At 42.4% G+C, this 18,368-nt stretch overlaps 1 protein-coding gene across 10 annotated transcripts in view; it reads left to right on the top strand.

Moving 5' to 3' along the window:
• TBC1D19 (TBC1 domain family member 19) overlaps positions 1-18,368 on the top strand; it is a 93,307-nt gene that overhangs the window by 59,108 nt on the left and 15,831 nt on the right. For 8 of the 10 annotated variants that reach the window (XR_015052160.1, XR_015052159.1, XM_085858798.1 and 5 more), the window contains 7 exons: positions 1,472-1,510; positions 2,292-2,404; positions 16,453-16,527; positions 17,367-17,429; positions 17,526-17,640; positions 17,722-17,796; positions 18,235-18,279. Coding sequence is in view for 8 of the 10 variants with exons in the window: in XM_085858798.1 (XP_085714924.1) it covers positions 1,472-1,510; positions 2,292-2,404; positions 16,453-16,527; positions 17,367-17,429; positions 17,526-17,640; positions 17,722-17,796; positions 18,235-18,279 (525 nt within the window). In the remaining 2 variants the exon portion in view is untranslated. The remainder of the gene's footprint in view (positions 1-1,471; positions 1,511-2,291; positions 2,405-16,452; positions 16,528-17,366; positions 17,430-17,525; positions 17,641-17,721; positions 17,797-18,234; positions 18,280-18,368) is intronic. The other 2 variants (XM_085858799.1, XM_085858800.1) reach the window with 1 other exon arrangement.

Genomic DNA, 18,368 nt, shown 5'->3' on the forward strand with positions numbered 1-18,368 from the left:
ACACCCAATTTTCACTCTTACACTGCCTTGGAGTTTTCTTAGTGTGCATGCAAATGTCAGGCTGCAAGGTTTTATGGTTATGGAGGACACACACACACACACACACACACACACACACACACACACACACACACACACACACACACACACACACACACACACACACGTTAATGTCAAAGTGAACCAATACACCGCCTAAATCACTCTAGAACTTGTGACGAGATAAAACGAGGCATACTTTGTTCACACAAAATGGTGACATCTGATCATTTTCAAAGTTTTCACTTGACATCATCTCCAGATGAAAAGCATACACCTTTAAATCGATAATGGAATGTCAGTTAACTTGCTAGTAATATATGTGTGGAGGCGAAGGCATTCACCATTGGTCCAAATACACATGTAACATCACACATGTATTTCACGTGAGAATCAAAGGGGTCATCTTATTCTGCACACAAATTTGTTCCCTCCCTTCTGTTATACACTGATCTAAGGGTCAGGAAGAAGCTTCAATATGCTACAACCACCGTCTTTTCTGTTCACTCCTTTTTATTCCCCTTCCTCTTTACTTCAACCTTCTCCCTGTCTTCTTCCCTTCTCTTCCCTTTCTCCCAGAATCCGTTTTCTGTTCTTTTCTCTCTCTCCCTCTCTTCCTGTTTTTCGCTTTTGCTTTCATTCCCTCATCGTATCAAAGTATAATTTGAGGTCTGTGTGTGTGTGTGTGTGTGTGTGTGTGTGTGTGTGTGTGTGTGTGTGTGTGTGTGTGTGTGTGTGTGTGTGTGTGTGTGTGTGTGTGTGTGTTTTGACTTGTAGGCACTGCTGAACCACTTGATAGAATGAGTTGAAGGGATTCAGGGTCAGGGGCGGATGCTAATTCTCTGAATGTAAATATAGCATAGGCTGGCAGGATGACCTGGAGGTACGCACACCCAACTCTAAACTGTGGGTTTGAACCTCGGCATTCGAACCTCGGCCCAGCTATAAACTGTCATCCCGGTGTTTCACAGTTGGGGCAATTCATCAACATGCGTGCCATCTCCTGGATGGACGTTAAACTGGGTGTCCCGTCTGCCAGCATTCGTTGGTGGACATTAAATATCCCAAGGTGACCTTCGCGAAAAGTAGGCTAGCTTTTGCTGGCACCATGACCAAATTCCAAATTCCTGATTTAACTACTGCTGGGAAGACAATGGCAAACTACCCAGTATAACCTCTGCCAAGAAACTGCTTTCAGCAGCACTGACAGAGTATGGTACATCACAATCTGAAATATGACATTGCACCTTTCCTGGTGGGATGGGGTATTAAAAGTCATTCTAAAATCTACCCATTTGGGGAGAGTTAACCCATTTCAAAGAACAGGCTCTTCTATACATTGCATATACTAGCAATGAACCCGATAATTGTTTCAATTTCAACTGCATTTTTAATTGTTGAATGTGAAGCTCATTCATTTTGCCATCTCCAGGTTTCTTTGAGACAGAAAGACAAAATCTGGGAGAAACAGGTAAGTTTGGCGTCGCTGGTTTCTTTAGAATCCAAGTTTTTTATTTCCTTTGTACTCATGTTTTTGCATCATTCTATACATGCACCTTCTCTATTTTATCACTATTGGAAACCACCCAGTGGGAACATACCTTGTAGACTTTTAGACCCACTGAATGAACAATCTCAGGATCTTTGTTGACTTGAATGAGTTTGGCCTTAAGCCTGGTGTTGGCTTAATGGTTAAGGTGGCTGGCTTAAGATGCTTAATGATTAAGGTGGCTGGCTTGAGATCTTAGGTTCTTGAGGGTGAGCCCCTGTCGGTCATTGAATTAACATCAGGTGGAGTTGACTCAGCCTGCCATCCTTTCACAGTTGGTGAAATGAGTACCAGTGTACTGGTAATAGAGGGCACTACATCAGCAACACAGCTGTGCCCCCAGAAAATAATGCAACCAGCAGCCACAGGCTGCACATGATAGCTAGCTAATTAATTGGGCCTTCACTTTATTAAACTACAACAATAAAACCTGCAATTTATAGTCATCCCTTATTCCTGGTCATATGAAATAGGTGGCTGCATGGTCAATGGATGGCATAAGGAGGTTTAACAATATTTTTACTCAGTGTATTTCTTATTATTACTGTTATTTTACTATCCTTTTTCATGGCAAGTATTCTATTACATTCATGTGAGTATACAGTTTTTCAAATCTGATAGTAGAGCCATATATGTACTCTTCTAACTTGGTGTTTATCATTCAATGTTTCGCATGTTTTTTGTGTTTACCCTGTACGTGCAGTGCTGTCGGTGGGAGAAAGTTCCGCAGCACAATGCTATGCACGGAAGGGATGCCCCACCGGCCTACGAGCCAAACTGTGGCTGCTGGCACTTGGTATCAGTCCTGGCTTGGAGGTAATGCAATTTATTATGTTCATGCGATATTGAACTTTGGAGAGATGTAAATCTCTATTCAGCATATACTGCATTTACATATATGAAACGCAGAAACCTGCTCAATTCTCTCACCTGTGACTGGAGGAGTAATAAAACCAATTCGCTCTCATCAAATCAATTAACCCAGTTGGCTAGGATTATATAAATAAATCGATTCTAGCCAAAGAAGGCTGCGTAAAGCAATGAATGGCTACCCAAGGTAAGCCCTTTGATGTTTCAAACCCTTGTCAGAATTCCTCCACAGCTGCAAAGTCATTGGTGGTTGTGGTTAAATGATGAAAGTGGTTCTTTGTGTTTCATTTATATGTTGATTGCTTTTGGACATTTGCATGTGGTCCATGCTTGGGCGCCTTGTTGGTATGCATTTTTGTCTGCGCTGTTGCTGATGATTCACCAATAAGTGATGAAACTGGTCCGGCAGCCGATGGGGTGTGTGGCATTCGGATTTTCATGTATGTACTATTTGTGAATGTCTTCCCTTTATTAATTTTAATTCTTGCTTTTTCTTCTCTTTCTTCTCTTTTACTCTCTATTCCTCTCTTTCATTATCTATCTTTCTAAGGAGAAGTGAATTCTTGCAGAAAGTTTTCTGTAAGGCTCACTTGGCTGTACCTGGATGGGTTTGAGGGGAGTGGAGTAGCGGCTGAAATCCGAATCCTATCCAGGTTCCTTCTGATGACTCCGTCTTTGCTCTTGACTTTTTCGGGTTCCTTCTTGGTCTTCCATTTGATTTGTGAATGTTTGCATGCCACTCGGCCATCAATTGAATCCAAGCCTTCTGCAATAACACTTGAGGTTCACCAGTCAAAATCAAAAGGTCCCATTGGTAAATCATGGCGATACCAAGTAAAGAGGGCACAAAATAGAATCAGTGAATTAAATTTATCTTTCTCTTTTTTTCAGGTTGTGCTCATCTTGGTTCGCAGCATAGAGGAAAAGTCCCACTTGGAATAGAAAAAAGTCCGACGTAGCATCGAAAAAGTCCTACGTGGCAAAGAGAAAATGGGGTCTATGACAACAATTTCACCCCAGTACAATCAAATTGGATATTTTTTGTTATTTTATTTTTGCCAAACCTCATGGCTGGCAGGATGGCCTAGAGGTATGCACACTCGCCTTTATGCTGTCTGCCTGGGTTTAATTCTCAACCTAGCTATAAACTGTCAGCCTGGTATTTCACAGGCAGGGTATTCCATCAATGTGTGTGCCGTGCCGTCCCTTGGATGTACGTTAAACGGGAGTCCCGTCTGCTGGCATTCGTTGGTGGTCTTTAAAGACCCGATGGTGTCCTTATTGAAGAGTATGTGGGCTACCGTCGGCACCCTGGCCAAATTTCCCTGCCATAAGTGCTCGAACGTCAGGCCTGGACAGCCGATTCATGAAGAATCGGGCAAAGCTTCCCACGGCTGACCTCACAAGAAAGGTGGGAGAATGGTGGCCGCTAAAGAAAATTATTGCCAAACTTGAGGAATTTTTTTTCAAAATATCAGATTGAAACTTACACAGCTTGTGTGTACGCATGCATGTGTAGTATATATATATATATATATATATATATATATATATATATATATATATATATATATATATATATATATATATATATATATATATATATATATATATAGATGGTCAAAATTTGTCAAGGTCTAGGTCAATGCCATTCAAAAGATGCAAAACACATATTAGGTGGCAATTAAAAATGTATCAATCAAATTTGGCATGCACAACATTCCATCATGTAAAACATTTGATAGGTCAAAGTTTCAAAATTACCAAATTGCTGTTTCCATGGCAATTATTGTTTATTTGGATTTCACAAGTATTGTGCTATGCACACATCTTTTGTGTTTATTTATTGTGACCTAAAATAGTTTTGATTCCATCCGGGCCCTTCAATTCCAGATCAGCTGCTGCTTCTTTCTCATCAATGGATATAGGTATGGTTAAAGATGTCTCCACAATATACCCTGGGCCTTTTGACCTGAATCTCAATACAATAGGCTAGGGATGTCTCCGCACGCATCCATGACCTTTAACATTATCAGACACCCCACTCTGCTTGTGAAGCTTTCAGCCCGTAACATCCAGAGTCATCTTCATTCCTGGCTCATGGACTTTCTTCACGCGCACAAACAGTACATAGCTCTGAACAGTATTCTATCATTTCCTCTCCTATTGGATGCCAGAGTTCCTTGAGGCAGGGTCTTGGGCCCATTTTTTTTTTTTTGCTCTTGTCGACAATAATGACCTCTCTACTCACTTTCAAAACTTTATGATTTTGTAGACAATTTCTCACTTATGTTCTCATGCTGGCCTTTGTTTTTAACTACCTCTTCTGGTGTTGCTTGCACCTTACTCTTATATCACACTCCCCTCCTCCCCAACCCCTCAAAGATGGCAGGCGTTCTTCCAGTAACCACCTTGTGGTTAACGTTTCAAAATACATGAGGCATACTGCTCATCTCCACTCCTTTGCTCCTCTTTGTTCATGCCTATGGAACTGCATCTCTGACAGTTGCATTCCACTCATCCCTCTACGGTTTTAGGGTGGCAGCCACCGCCGTCTCATGTCATCTTACATCCCTCATTGTGATCTCTTCTGCATCTGCTAAACCTCTCCACACTTATTCCACTTTCCCGCAAGTATCCCTCTCCCTTGTTTCCTCTTTGTTTATCCTATTTTTTGTGGCCAACAGGTGTTCTCAGAATGACCCCACATTCAGTCTGATAACATTCTATCCTTTGCTGTCTTGCTCTTTTGCAATCCTAGGTCTTGTATACAAAGATCATAGAAATCAGGCAAAAATTGCATAACCTTTGCACTGCTTTGGATTGTTTTTCATATTGAAAGTGGTCCTAATCACTCACTATGAATTTGATGTTCAAAACAGGAAATATACATTTATTGGGAACACAACTTTTGTACAGTCAATTGCTCAAAATCTTTGCATTTCCAGTGCGTGGTTACCTTTTTGACACGTGACCAATATTTCAGGTGAATAATTTGTCTTTGTACTCATGTATGCACAGCCGATTGATAGCTAAAATAGCACATAGCTGTAGAAGAGCCAACAAAATGGCTTCAATTTATCCCAGAGCCTTGCGACCTCTATCCTTGTAACAGTAAAGCTCCACTCAAAAGCTATGTACTGGTTGATTGGGTCATTCATATTGATGATATGGCTTCATTACCTAATTATCACTTTTCAGCACAGGATGAGGAAATCGGTCATCCCTGGAAATATTATTAAGATGGGATTAGCCATTTAGAAATTATGGTGAAAACGGTGTGTGCTCAAACATGCCTCTTCATCATCATATGGTCCATGAGATTTGGAGATGATATGTTAGACATATGCAATAGGAATTTTACAACTAAAAAACTGTCAATGATCTTCTGGGCAGGATTCTTAAATTTCCTCTGCAATGTTTAAATTAAAATTAACATTAATAAAAATGTGCAATGTTTTTATAACAGCGCGTGCGCTGTATATAATCGCACCGAGTTTGAAATGTCCCCGGTGTCTACCACGTCTCCGGTGTCCCCTGTCCCCTCCCCCCCCCCCCCCACGTGCCTCAAGACAGCCGTCTGGTAGATGCAGTGCGTAACCTAGACGGAAATAGCGAGAATTGACGGAAATACCTGAGTATTTAAATGGAAATTTGTGAAACTAATGTGTTATATATGTGAAAACCATTTAATTTATTGCTTGACGGGAAAAAAACCAAGAAACGCACCCCTCTCATGTATGAACGAACGAAAGACGTCATTTCCGCCCACCATCGCATTTCGTGCCGATTGCCGAATGCTGAAAGCTAAGTTCTTCTTATTTTACATCATTCTTTTGCGGCCTCCTGCCACGCTGTATCGAACAATTTCATTCCTTCTGTTATATATAAAGGTGCTTATCACAATAATAACAAGATTTTTACATTTCAAATATTAAGTACGCTTTTTAATTGTTTTTCAACTGAAAAAGCATAAATTGCATATTTTAACATTAGTGTACTCATTTGCTTCACCACACGCGCTGTATTGAAGGATTTCACTTGTTTTATTTTATTTTTTAACAGGATATCTAAGGCTCATTGAGGAGCTGCCAGACACATCTCACACACATGGACACGACACAAGACTGTTAGATGAGACAAACACAGCCACTGAGCTTGGGGAAAGTGCCGTCACTTCTTGGGGTACTCTGGGTACCAGCAATGTCACAACAATGGTGCCACTTCTCTCACCGCACTCAGCGGGCATTTTTCAAGGAGGCGCCCCATGGATTGCTGTCTTGCTCTTTTGCAATCCTAGGTCTTGTATACAAAGATCATAGAAATCAGGCAAAAATTGCATAACCTTTGCACTGCTTTGGATTGTTTTTCATATTGAAAGTGGTCCTAATCACTCACTATGAATTTGATGTTCAAAACAGGAAATATACATTTATTGGGAACACAACTTTTGTACAGTCAATTGCTCAAAATCTTTGCATTTCCAGTGCGTGGTTACCTTTTTGACACGTGACCAATATTTCAGGTGAATAATTTGTCTTTGTACTCATGTATGCACAGCCGATTGATAGCTAAAATAGCACATAGCTGTAGAAGAGCCAACAAAATGGCTTCAATTTATCCCAGAGCCTTGCGACCTCTATCCTTGTAACAGTAAAGCTCCACTCAAAAGCTATGTACTGGTTGATTGGGTCATTCATATTGATGATATGGCTTTATTACCTAATTATCACTTTTCAGCACAGGATGAGGAAATCGGTCATCCCTGGAAATATTATTAAGATGGGATTAGCCATTTAGAAATTATGGTGAAAACGGTGTGTGCTCAAACATGCCTCTTCATCATCATATGGTCCATGAGATTTGGAGATGAAATGTTAGACATATGCAATAGGAATTTTACAACCAAAAAACTGTCAATGATCTTCTGGGCAGGATTCTTAAATTTCCTCTGCAATGTTTAAATTAAAATTAACATTAATAAAAATGTGCAATGTTTTTATAACAGCGCGTGCGCTGTATATAATCGCACCGAGTTTGAAATGTCCCCGGTGTCTACCATGTCTCCGGTGTCCCCTGTCCCCTCCCCCCCCCCCACGTGCCTCAAGACAGCCGTCTGGTAGATGCAGTGCGTAACCTAGACGGAAATAGCGAGAATTGACGGAAATACCTGAGTATTTAAATGGAAATTTGTGAAACTAATGTGTTATATATGTGAAAACCATTTAATTTATTGCTTGACGGGAAAAAAACCAAGAAACGCACCCCTCTCATGTATGAACGAACGAAAGACGTCATTTCCGCCCACCATCGCATTTCGTGCCGATTGCCGAATGCTGAAAGCTAAGTTCTTCTTATTTTACATCATTCTTTTGCGGCCTCCTGCCACGCTGTATCGAACAATTTCATTCCTTCTGTTATATATAAAGGTGCTTATCACAATAATAACAAGATTTTTACATTTCAAATATTAAGTACGCTTTTTAATTGTTTTTCAACTGAAAAAGCATAAATTGCATATTTTAACATTAGTGTACTCATTTGCTTCACCACACGCGCTGTATTGAAGGATTTCACTTGTTTTATTTTATTTTTTAACAGGATATCTAAGGCTCATTGAGGAGCTGCCAGACACATCTCACACACATGGACACGACACAAGACTGTTAGATGAGACAAACACAGCCACTGAGCTTGGGGGAAAGTGCCGTCACTTCTTGGGGTACTCTGGGTACCAGCAATGTCACAACAATGGTGCCACTTCTCTCACCGCACTCAGCGGGCATTTTTCAAGGAGGAGCCCCATGGATGCCAGCCTATGGGGATTGTCCATGCTCTTATCCTTTTAAATGCTGAATGTCGAGCAAGGAAGCAACACGCACCATTTTTAAAGTCTTTGGTATGACTCGGCCGGGATTTGAACCACCGACCTCCCAGACTGAGCGGATGCTCCAACCATTAATCAACTGTATTGAATTAGGTGTCATTAACTATCACTTCATTGCTAAAATAATCCTTACTATAATACATGAACCAGTGTTTGTGGGTTTGTTTGTTTGTTTGTGAGTTTTTTTGTTGGGCTACTCTTCCTACAGTTCTGGCCCAAATACATCCCGACTTACTACAGAGGATCTGCATAACTCCAATTAATGTATAGGGGTTTTGATATTCACCGGTGGTCTTGGGGAGGTGGGTGGGTTGATCGGGGGGATGCAAATTCTCAATGTAAATGTGTGTCGTGTTGCGCCGCCTCCAGGTGGGGAGGGTATTACAAGTCTCCACCATTTACTATACAAGGATTATACAAGGAAATCAGACACAGGTAGAGGCCATTCAACCCATCATGCCTGTGTGACATCAACACCACACTAATTTATTAACACAAGATCCAAAGAAGAAAATGTAAAATTTGTTTTTATTTACAGTTCTGTATTTCTGTACCCACATTTTCCAGTGGAGTGAGGTGTTTTTGAATTATAATCAGTAGGTATGTTTTTGCTTCATGCACGAAACTTCGTGGGTTTTTTTGTTTTTGCTTATACAGAGCAGTCAGTTGCCGAAACACCGCCCAAATAAAGGGATGCGTCAGAAAAACGTGTTGCATGCTTGGAACAAGATCGCCCGTGGGGCGGGTACTCTGCTAGTAATAATATAATACATAATAGTGGACAAAGTAAATTGGGACACCACAATAATATACAAATATATTGCATGTACCGTGCAAGCCTGGTGTGTTGGCGCAGTGGTTAGGGCAGCGGCTTGGGATCCAAAAGGTCCTGAGTCCAAGCCCCGTTGTTGGGCCACTGAATTAATACACCAGGGGGTTGACTCAGCCTGTCATCCTTCCGAGGTCGGCGAAATGAGTACCAGTATACTGGGCCGGTGTATACCCCGGTTAAAATAGGTGTACCATATCCCTGTGTCGTAAGAGGCAACCAGGGTTGCGTCAGGAAGGGCATCCGGCGTAAAACCTGTGTCAAATCACTATGCGGATCACATGGATGATCCGGTGTGGCGACCCCTAATGGGAGCAGCCGAAAGAAGAAGAGGATTGCATGTACCAAAGACAGGAAATTGGAAGAAAAGAGAAAAAAGATAAATACCAGGAACTCAAGGTAGATTATTAACTTTCTACTGGTAAAACATACAATACCTTGGAGACGCCTTGGATTCCCAGGAATTGGATAGTTCCGAGTCCAAGAGAAACTGATTTTCAAAATAACCAAGCGGTGAAACATCACAATAATAACAAGAGAGTTCAGAGAACACCTGACCCCACGCAATCTTGAGAAACAAGTACATGGGTGGAGTCTCTGTGAGCAGCAAATTTGATTGGTTGAGATGATGTAAAATGCTGTAATATTTTGTCAAAATACTGGTAAACGGGTTTTTGAAAGTGCCAAAAATGTAATTTGTGTTATACAGTGTTCAAGTATATAATTCAATCGAAATAAAATAAATATTTTAAAAGTCATCAAAAAAAATACATTTTGGAAGTTTACTGCCATTGATGCAGCATCTTAGGCCAAAAAAAAAAGTTGCATTGGCGTAACGGGTCACTGAAAAATAGGGTAGGTCGGTCGGGATCTTTTTTTTTTTTTTTCCTAATAAATCCCTCCCAAAATCTCCCCCGGCTCGAGTACCACCCTTTTTGTCGGCGGGTTCTGTCCGAAACACTTCCGGGTTTTTGCGATCGCGATCGCAATCAACAAGATACTTGAAAACGATAGCAAAACAACAAAAATAGCAATAAATTTATTTTTTTTTCAAATTTTTTCGGCAAAATTTTTCGATAGCAAAAAAACAAAAAAAAAACGTAGGGTCGGCAGAATTTTTAGGGTCGGGCGGGTTACGCCAATGCAACATTTTTTTTTTTTTGGCCTTATTACACCACCCAATAAAACACGCTACATTCGTTTTTTTGTGCCTGTTGTTTGTGTCCTTTATAACATCTTTAAAGACTAAGTTTCCTATTTGAAATGATTTTCAATTCTGTTTGGCTGCGAGACACAAAAAATTATCTCACTCCTCTCTGCACATGCATGACCAGAACAAATTCAGAGCCAAAGTACTGCTAAACTACAGGTTCGTTTTCCGATTCATGCTCCGATTCGTGTTCAAAATATAACATTCAATTGAAATTTAGTTGTTCCTTGATCATAAACGGATGTTTGTGGAGACAGACAGACAGAAGTGAACCAACTGCTTTACCCCGCTTCTTGCTTTGCGTGCATGGGGTAACAAGACAGAGTACAGTATTTAACAATGCAGATCCTCACCAGGGTATATAGATACAGTAGATCTGAGAACCAGTCCAGACTCATTCACTCATTGACATTGTTATGAATTCTAGCCCGCCTGGCGTGCGATCGGCCACGTAACTCTAATCGCGACCGCGTCGTCCAACAGGACGGGCAATTCAGTCGTGACCCTCCTGGAACTACCGCCAGGAGCCAGTCACGGGTGGGGGTTTAACCTCACCACGATCGTGCCAATTGCCCACCCGCGCAGGATAGGGTTGCTCGCGAAATTCGACCTACCTAAGTACCTGCGCGAGTGGTCGACCGGGCGATCGTACCTTGCCGCAGGTCGGCCGAGGACACGAACCGCTTAAGCGGTCCGTTCCGTGCTACAGTAATAACCGAGCGGTGTTATCGACGACCTTGACGGATCAGATTCTCTTCTTTACCCGGGTGTTCAAAACCCACTACTAATTTATTCCGCGGTTCAAGATGGCACTTTCAATGGGGAAAGACGACGAACGGGATACATTTCACACAAGGACATTTATTACAAAGCAAATATTGCACACACAACACAAGCAAGGCAGTCATGCAATATACAAGCAACAAATAGAATGCAAAAGCAATACGACCGACTATAATTATTATTTACAAGCACTTACACAGTTTCTACTTGGCAGGACAAAGCGCCACAGCATGCATACAAAAACAAAGAAAGACCTCCCTCACAGCCAAGGGGGTAGACGGGGTCTGTAGACCTTTATGACCGTAGGCTGTGGATGACCGAAAAGGCCCATGAGACCGAAGGGTCTTACCCGCACCCTCGTGGTGCGACGGTGGGCAGGTCGCGACGTCTCGTCCCCACGGCAACTAGCATAGCCGCGCCTGATCTCGGGCCTTGCAACGGTGGGCAGGTCGTGACGCCTTCTCCCCACGGCCACTAGGACAGCCGCGCCTGATCTCAGGCCTTACAACGGTGGGCAGGTCGTGACGCCTTCTCCCCACGGCCACTAGGACAGCCGCGCCTGATCTCGGGCCTTGCAACGGTGGGGAGGTCGTGACGCCTTCTCCCCACGGTCACTAGGACAGCTGCGCCTGATCTCGGGCCTTGCAACGGTGGGCAGGTCGTGACGCCTTCTCCCCACAGCCACTAGGACAAGACTTCCACCTGACTGCCCCAAGTCTGTCTGTGACGAAGACTTGGACCACGACAGACTTGGACCAAGACCACGACGACCAAGACTTCCACACGACTGCCCTAAGTCTCTGCTATCTGCGCTCTTTTTTCCAGGCGCTCCTCTTGCCCCTTTTATTTCTCCTGCGCCCGCCCCACCCTTCGCGGCGCATGGGTGGGGGGAGGAACATTCCAGAGAAATTGCGGTGGGAGTTGGTTTCCAACCGTCAAACTTGTTTACCGGAGGAGAAATTGGGGTGGAGCTGGTTTCGTTGCTCCTTTAGTGGCGTTGTGGTGTGGATGGCGTGGTTGTTGAGATGGCGTGATTGTTGAGATGGCGTGGTTGTTCAAAAATAACGACAGGTAAAGAAAAATGGCTAACTCAAAGCGTCACAGCCCGGATGAATCACACATATTCCCTCTAAACAATGGGTGTGGACTAACTACACATGAACTTATCGATATATCTAACCTGAGGACCTTTCTGGTGTATTGTAAATTTCCACAGCCGTAACAACACAGCACCATAAAATAGTGTCTCCTTGGACACTATTTTATATGGACACTATTACATACCCAAGTTATGTAATCAACTTGTGGTTAAATTAGAACTTTTTGTCCAAATGTGCCTAAGGCCTCCCAGGTGAAATAGTCAAACCCACAGGGCTTACAGCACACCTTAGACCACAGGCTTGACGAGCCAGCTCAAAATGTGACTGAGGTCTCTTGGGTGTGCTAGGCTTGCTTGTGGTCTGAGATGAGCTACAAGCTGCTTGAGAGAAATGCTGCGAATGTTATGACCTTGAAACACAATTTACCATGACTAGATCCTGCATAGAATCTAGGCATTCTTCACTTGCTATGGGCAACTTTGTTCCAATTTCATTATGGAAAAGTAAATAGAAAGAGCTTTAAAATGCAGTGTCACCAGGGAATATAGTGTTACGGGTTTGCCGGCCGGGTCATGAGTGGCCTCTCTCAGACCCGTTTCCCGACCTTTGACCTTAAAACCGATGAGCCACACACAGATAACTCCGGCACGACAGGTTTTGAAGCAACCACGGACGCCTTCTGTTGTGACTAAATCTGGAAGGGTCCCCCCGCACCCATATCTCGCATTACCTTCCCATTGATTTTATTATCCCAGATGAGGAACCATGCTCTCGATGCTCCACTCCTATCAATTAATTAGGTACGGCCGAGCAGAACTGTAAGTGAGATGTCAGCTATTCTATAACCGTAGTGAATCAGTGGGGTACAACCTCCTATCTACTTATGACATACTATGTTTAACCACATTGGGGAAAATAGACACCGAGCAGGTTAGAAAATAACAAGTCTCTGTTGAAAGGCAAGTACTTACAGGAGATTGCAGTGTCACACAAGAAACAGTCTTAGCCCCTAGCACACAAAAGAACCACATGCATTTGCCTTATCACCACACCCAACACAGGAAATTATGTAAGAAAAGGAGGTAGAATGACAAAGAAGAAGAAGAAGAAGTCGAGGGGTATGGGCGACCCCTTTCCTACCTCTACGTAAGCCAGCTGGTTTACGTGGGTCCCAAAGGGTTGTAGATGCATGTAGGAGGTGCAATGTCATTTGGTATCATGTTCTGATAGTCCTGAAGAAAACTGTTTGGACTCAAGTTGATGCTTCACAAGACTGCAAGTCAATGAGGTGTATGCACTGTAAGATGCAAGGGTATATGGTGTGTGTGTGCGAAGATGTGAAAGAATCCATTCTTCCATGAGATGGTCAGCGCCTGTCTCGCTCGGCGCCTTTGCATTCCACTTGGAGCTCCTCGCTCTTTGCCTGGTGCCATAGGGAATTCCTCGCTTGGTGTCTTTGTGTTCCGCTAGGAGCCCCTCACTTTCCCCTTGGTGTTTTCGGGAGTGCCTCACTTGGTATCTTTGTGTCCCACGAGGAGCGCCTCGCTTTCCGCTTGCTGTTGAATGCAACTCCCTGCGGAGTCTTTCCAAAACCGCAACAATAGATGACGTTACATCTGAGAATTAACAGTCTTTCTTTACTTAGATCTGCATGTGGACTCACACAGTCACTGACTGACACAAATACCGATTACAATAGCCTCTCTGACCCTTCGGAACGACCGTGGTTGATAAATGATAGAAAAAAGAAGTTCCAAATAATTTGTTGTTAAGAGTACCGTGCAGAAGGTGGATGATGGACTCACAAATCACGTCAGGAATGTTGAGTGCATGGAGGGTTTTCAGAGCTATCCCATAATGCTGTGCGCACCCCCATGTTGGTTGTATTCACTTTCCTGGCCATGACAGCATCAGTAGCTGCACAGTCTAGCACGTTTATCTCATTATTCTGACTTACTGCATTGGCAGGTTACGCTAATAATTTGACCTTTTCTCGCTTGTTTAGTTTACCAACCAATATGGCACCCAAGCAATGCATCATGGGTCCTGAAACCCCTCGATATGATTTTTATGTTTACCTCCACAGGCTGCGATTTTTCTATATCCAATTCAGGGTTTTTAATAGCCAAACCCAAATTGGCACACTATTAATTACTTGGTTATCAACGTTAAAAGTTTGACAAGGAAACATTCATGGGGTTGCAGCCAGATGTGAAAACATTGTAGCCTTCTATAAACGGCTTCCAAGTGAAATGTTGAATGCTCCCAGTGTGCTTAAAACATTTTATACTGCAATTAGAGTTATTAGACAGTCACATTTGGTTTGTCTGTTCAATACATTGAGGAAAACACAAATTGTATGAATTATTGCAAGTTTGGTTTCTTCTTCTTCTTCTTCTTCTTCTTCTTCTTCTTCTTCTTCTTATTCTTATTCTTATTCTTATTCTTCTTCTTCTTCTTATTCTTCTGGCTGCTCCCATTAGGGGTCGCCACAGCGGATCATCCGTCTCCATTTCGCTCTGTCCTCCACATATCTTCCATTGTCACACCAACCACCCGCATGTCCGCCCTCACCACACCCACAAACCTCCTCTTTGGCCTTCCTCTTTTCCTCCTACTCTTCTCCTCTTTTGGTTTAATCGTACTAAATATAATTCTGTTTATTTGTTTGACTTTTATGCATTCATAACCCACTGGACAGAAGGAGTTGGAAACTGGTCGTTGCATGTGGAGTATGCACGGGAAGGTTTAATGTGGTTAAAAATTGTCAGGTGTGATTATTAGATTGGTCACATTAGATCCATATTTAAACATTCGGTAATTGCATTAATCATTTGTCAGGATTCAAACCATTGTCCTGGCTGCCTCAAAATGTGTTTTTTAGTGAAGCCTTTGCTTTAAAATGTGTTACAAGCAAGCACTTCTGACACTTTCCCTTTCTTTAAACAAGCCTTAGAGTATGTCCTTGGGCAAGCAGTCTGGCAAACTGTTTATACATTATCAAAGGCTTTTGCTTCTCCTGAACATGAGCCAGGGATGTTTAACAGCCCGATGCGGGGAGGGGGGAAAAATACTGTGAGAAAGATGCTGGGTTCCAAGGTCTGAGGATTGAACGTTCCAACTTCCCCTCAGGTGTAGGAAGGGGGGACAAGAGCCCACTTGCATATTTTTATTTAAGTCCACACTCAGTTCTCCTTTGTAACTCCACCTAGTCTTTGGATATACAAGTGTGAGCTTGTAATATGAACTTTAATGTGATTCGGAGGCCTACTGGGGTCGTTGCGTCACATTTCGCATGCATGCGTGTGCTGCTTCAATAAATCCTATTATTCGAGAACTCCTCTTGGACTCACCTCAATTCTTCGCCAGGGTTGAAGGGTCTTCACAAAAATAATTCATAGTCCCACGGGTTCAGGGTGGGGGGAGCAGCCCAGTTCTCTCTATGGAAATATGTATCGTTTTGCGCCATGTGGTGGAAGCCGGTATTGCAAGTCATACCGAGAGAGCAAACTTCTTGTGTGTGGTGTGCAGATGATGCATTGACGACGTAGGTTTATGTTCATACAGAGGATAAACAGACCTTTTCAGTTTTATTGTACATTCACGTTCCAATCGTACCTATTTTTATAGAGGTACTCACGTTCCAATAGTATGTACTTTATCGACGTACACACATTCTTATAGTACGGCCTTTATAGACATACAGTACTCATATTCTAATTGTACATATATATAGAGGTACTCGGTTGAAAAAAAGATAATGTGTAATACTGGCTATCACCAGGAGGCATTGTGACCTACGCTAGCACATTGTGTGTGGATAGACAGACAGACAAACGGACACAAATGCAATACTCTCTGACGAGGGTAATAAAATACATCGTAGACATGATAAAAGTGGGGGAATTAACCCGTCCATAAGGACGACATCTTTGTTAGTGTGTAAAAATTCACCTCTGCCTTCGACCCTGTGCTTATGTGATGCAGTTCAGGGGATTTGAAACATAAACCTGATCCACTCGGATGACAAAACGACTGTGATGACCTGGCCTGATGACTGAAAACACTACGCGGGGTATGACGGGCATTTGAGAGTTGTCCAACAAAGTTAGGGGAGGATGTTTCCTTCACAGCTAAGTGTGTGATTCCAATTAAATTTGTTCTTTGTGAATTTTATTTCACCAGCTGGTGCAGCATTTTGAACAGTTGAAATCTGCTGTGATCCTGAATGAGCTTCTTGTGGACAGCTTGATTTACAAGGTGAGGTACTCGTAATCATTATAGTTTATTGTCATGGATGAGTGGCCAGACTGTTTGGGCAGAAGGGACACTATGACTTTCCAATAATTTAATTACCTCTGCAACCGAAGGTGGGCAGAGGTTATGTATATATTCGTCCCTGTTTGTTTGTCTGTTTGACTGTGAGCATGATATCTCCAACAGTTATGAACGGATTCGGACGAAACTTGGTGGACAGGTTGGATGTGTGACAAGGACGAATTGATTCAATTTTGGTGAAGATCAGAATGTGGATCTGAGAATTTTTTATTTTTTTTCCTTAAGTAATCATTCAACATTGACAGATGGGGCCAGAAATGATGTACAGTATACTGTATCGCATGATATTTCAAAAAGTTATGGACAGATTCGGACGAAACTTAGTGGACAGGTTGGGTGTGTGACAAGAACAAGCAGATTCGATTTTGGTTCAGGTCCGGATGCAAATCCAGCCCAACAATGGGATAGAAAACGTAAATTGTTTAGCCTGGCGGAGGTATGCGCTCTTACGAGTGCCGTTCTAGTTTCTGTATGCATTGATGTAGGAGTCGTAAAATTTTATGAAATAAATCTGATATCCTCCTGTTCATCAAAAATGTTGTTTGAATTTAAATTTTTTTTGAGATGATGACGTTATCAGTGACCAATAATGAAAGCAAACACAAACTATGAGCTGTAGCCATTGTGGTGATGTGCATGTTTAAAGGAGAGTTGTGCAAAAGGCATAATCTGAGAACAATATTTCTGTTTGTTGGTTGAATCACAGTTTTATTTTTATTTTTGTTGACACAACAAGCATGACTGATATCATGTCATGTCAGGATGTGAAGTTGACAGCAAGCAATGATGATTACTACTTTGTGTTTGAGGACTACCTTTATCAGGTGAGCAGGGCAATTATGTTTTCTCTCTTAGCACATTTGGAATTTCATGACCACGTTAGATGTAACATCCTGCATCCACTGATGTTCTCTCATCAGGTGCTGCTCTGTTTCTCTCGGGATGTGTCCATCGGAGAGTACTTGTGCAACACCAGCGGCGTGAACCAGGTCACATCCTTACAGACAGGGTGGCTCCGGTCTCACATACCGAATGGTACTGCGCATTGTCATTCCAAGTGGCGGTTCTTATTTATCTCTGTTAGTAGAAAGTTGGTTACGATGTACTCCCTAACAGGTTTTTGTTTTGTATGCAGTACACCCATGGGAAGCCAGATGAGATTGATGCCTCATTCGTTGATAAAGAATGCATGTAAATGGGCAGTTCCTCTTCCCACTAGCAGATACGAGATCCTTCTGTTTCTTTCTTCTTTTTTCCCTCTTATCACTTACCTGACTTGAGTTGTGTTATTGTGACCTTTATCTATCTCAGTTTTCTATAAACTCCTGAATGCCCTTGTGTTCCCTCTGTATAATTGAATGAAACGTATTTAACCATTTTATCGTTCCCTGTCTACTTTCCTAAGTCCAAGTTCTTTGTCTATCACCAGCTCATTCTCCTGTTCATGTGTGCAGGGACTTTTTCACACTCACTTGTTCTCGTGCTAGCATTTTAATCCAGTTGTTTTAAATGTGAAGCTCCAGTTCGATGCGTCCTTCTTTACCATCATAATCAATTTGAGCACAGACAGCCACCAGATGTTTTGTGGCAAACAATATATGGTGACCTTTATCAATATTCATCTTTCAGGTGAGGATCGCAGTGAGGTTGGGACTGCCAAATACTCTGCAAATGGTGAGAACCTCACAATATATATGTATATAACTTGCTACTCACCTCGCTCGAATGCGTCAGGAGACTAACCTCCAGATCACTACATGTTA

The sequence above is a fragment of the Eptatretus burgeri genome, chromosome 16 (genome assembly GCF_056783735.1).
Source record: "Eptatretus burgeri isolate ZD-2024b chromosome 16, Ebu_testis_v1, whole genome shotgun sequence".
Lineage (NCBI taxonomy): Eukaryota > Metazoa > Chordata > Myxini > Myxiniformes > Myxinidae > Eptatretus > Eptatretus burgeri.